General features: G+C 43.0%; 1 protein-coding gene across 1 annotated transcript in view; it reads right to left on the bottom strand.

Moving 5' to 3' along the window:
- The window catches only part of synr (BH3-only protein sayonara), a 93,735-nt gene that overhangs the window by 41,004 nt on the left and 50,231 nt on the right, over positions 1-2,500 (bottom strand). The window contains exon 3 of the mRNA XM_076173067.1: positions 369-476. Coding sequence (XP_076029182.1) covers positions 369-476 — 108 coding nt within the window. The remainder of the gene's footprint in view (positions 1-368; positions 477-2,500) is intronic.

Here is a 2,500-nt window from a genome sequence, read left to right on the forward strand (position 1 = left end):
CTCCAAACCTGTGGGTGGCGACTTTGCGAAAGTTTTACGAGGGAGGGAGGGCATAGTAGTGAAATTACTTTGTTTTTATGTTTCTACATTACTCTTGCTTTGATATTGGTGCAAACAAGTGTTTTAATCACTTATTGTCGTAACTACAAAATTATATTTGCTAAAAAATCGTAAAACAAATCGGTTGGCAGCAGGGGACCGTGTGAGTTTTCAATAATTGAGAAAAAAAAGGATCAATATTGCAGAAATGTTGGGAACCAGCGCTACACACTCCCCCTCCCCCCTCCCCCTGGCTACGACCTTGCGCATGCGCAGCCCAAGAAACCTGTGAGGTGCGACTTCGTGCAAGCACAGCCAGTGCGACTTACGTCCTTTTCCGCGTAGGTCTTTGTCTCGTTGTTGTTGTTGAGTGCGGCGGCGGCGGCCGTGGCGTCCGGCGGGAGTCCCGGGCAGTCCTGACGCGGGAACGGAGGACTCTGCAATCGCGAGTCAGCGTCAGTTACAGAAGCGCGCGCATGCACGGCGGTGGGTGACGCTGACGAAAGCTGACCCAAGATCTCTCCTCACGGCCAGCGCGGTTAGTTCCAGAAAAAAAAAGGCAGGGTGGCCAACCTTTGGTAAGCAAGTGTACCAACCTTTTCGAAATGTGCAGATGGATAGATCATGGACTTTTCTTTTTTCCCTTCGTCAAAATACGTTTTACCTAAGAACACTTCGCCAAACTCCCTCAGGTTACATTATCCCATTTGGGGTTTTGACCGCACAACTCTTATGCAGTTCAATGACTTTAATGAGAACTCTATGCACCAGAGTATCTCATCATTCTTGTATGATTGAAGACTGATTTTCACTAAAGGAAACCCCGTACCGGAAGGCATTGCCTGCATAAGTCTCATGCAGTCGACGTTTTAGGGACTTTACAGACACACCTAAGAGCCAGAGTCAGTTAGCATTCTTTTAAGACTTGAAACTCATCTTCACCCAAAAAGGAAATTCTATTGTCCCTCCATTGTGCTAAACCCCATTCCCTTCTTCAAAGTCTCTTCACGACTACTTCCTCAATGACTTTGACCCTTCGGCAAATGGATATGTTGGGTTGGGTTGGATTAGGTTGGGTCGGGTTGGGTTGGACTAGGTTAGACTAGGTCAGGTAAAGATAGGACAGGTTAGACTAGCTAAGGATAATTTAGTTTAATTAAGGTTCGGTATGGTTAGGTAAGACTAAGCAAGGTGAGGTAAGGTTAAAATGGTTAGTTGTGGTTCAGGTTGGGTTTGGTAAGGTCGGATTAGGCTAGACTAAATTTTGTGAGTTAGTTTAAGTTCAGCTTGGTTAAATTAGGTTAGATCAGGTTAGGCTGACCTAGCTTAGTTTTGGCCAGGGAGTTTGGCGAAATGAAAATTTGGTAAACAAAAATTCAACGACATGAAATTTAGGGAAATGGGAATGATTCTGGTTTTGTCAAGTACACGTTTATTTGTCAGCTTTGTTTTGTTTATATTGAAACCATCTCCAGGCGACCGTGAGAAGAGGGTCAGTCTGCTGCATGCATGCATTGGAATAGTTTTCAAGTAACTTGTGTAGGAGTTTCTGGCGATGGTGAGATTGTCAGGTGTTGAGAGAAAGGTGGTGCAGGTGTGTGTCAGTGTCTATACGTGTGGTGTTGGATTTACGAGCCTCATGCCAAGCCTTTTATCTTATGAGAGATGGATGCCACGTGAAAGAAAGAATATACATATTAGCGTTTATAAACTCTTGCTCATAATTATGAAATAGGGATTATATTTCTTCTCTTACCTCTATTTTTACGATGAACAGTTGAAGAAAATAATGTTAATATATAACAAGACTCATTAAAACAAAACTGGTTATATCACTCGTGAGTTAAAAAAAAGAAAGTTGTCTGCTCAAAAAATGTCTTCGCAAAATATTCAATAATTATAAGCAAGACTAAAGTACACACTCAGAATACATCAGATCATAAAGAAAAGAATATGCATAGATATAATATATACGTGAATAAACTTATGCATACATGAAATATATATAGACAGACAGGATAAACCCCTGCATGGTCATGTGTATGCGTAAATAACACATGTGAACAAATTAACGCATATCACATACGCAGTCTTAATGTGAAGGTTAATAGCAAGTGGAGAAAGACAGACAGACAGACAGACAGACACACAGACAGACAGACAGACAGACAGACAGACTGACATGTAGGCAGACATGTAGACAGCCAGACAGAGAGATAGACAGACAGACAGACAAACAGGTAGATAGACACACACACACACACACACACACACACACACACACACACACACACACACACACACACACACACACACACACACACACACACACACACACACACACACACACACACACACACACACACACACACACACACACACACACACACACAGACGACTTGATAGATCAGTGGTAGCTTTCGCGGCCGCCACTACGGCGATCCAGGTTCGAATCCCGCTC

The sequence above is a fragment of the Oratosquilla oratoria genome, chromosome 33 (assembly GCF_046742065.1).
Source record: "Oratosquilla oratoria isolate Oo_2021 chromosome 33, ASM4674206v1, whole genome shotgun sequence".
NCBI classification, from domain to species: Eukaryota; Metazoa; Arthropoda; class Malacostraca; order Stomatopoda; family Squillidae; genus Oratosquilla; species Oratosquilla oratoria.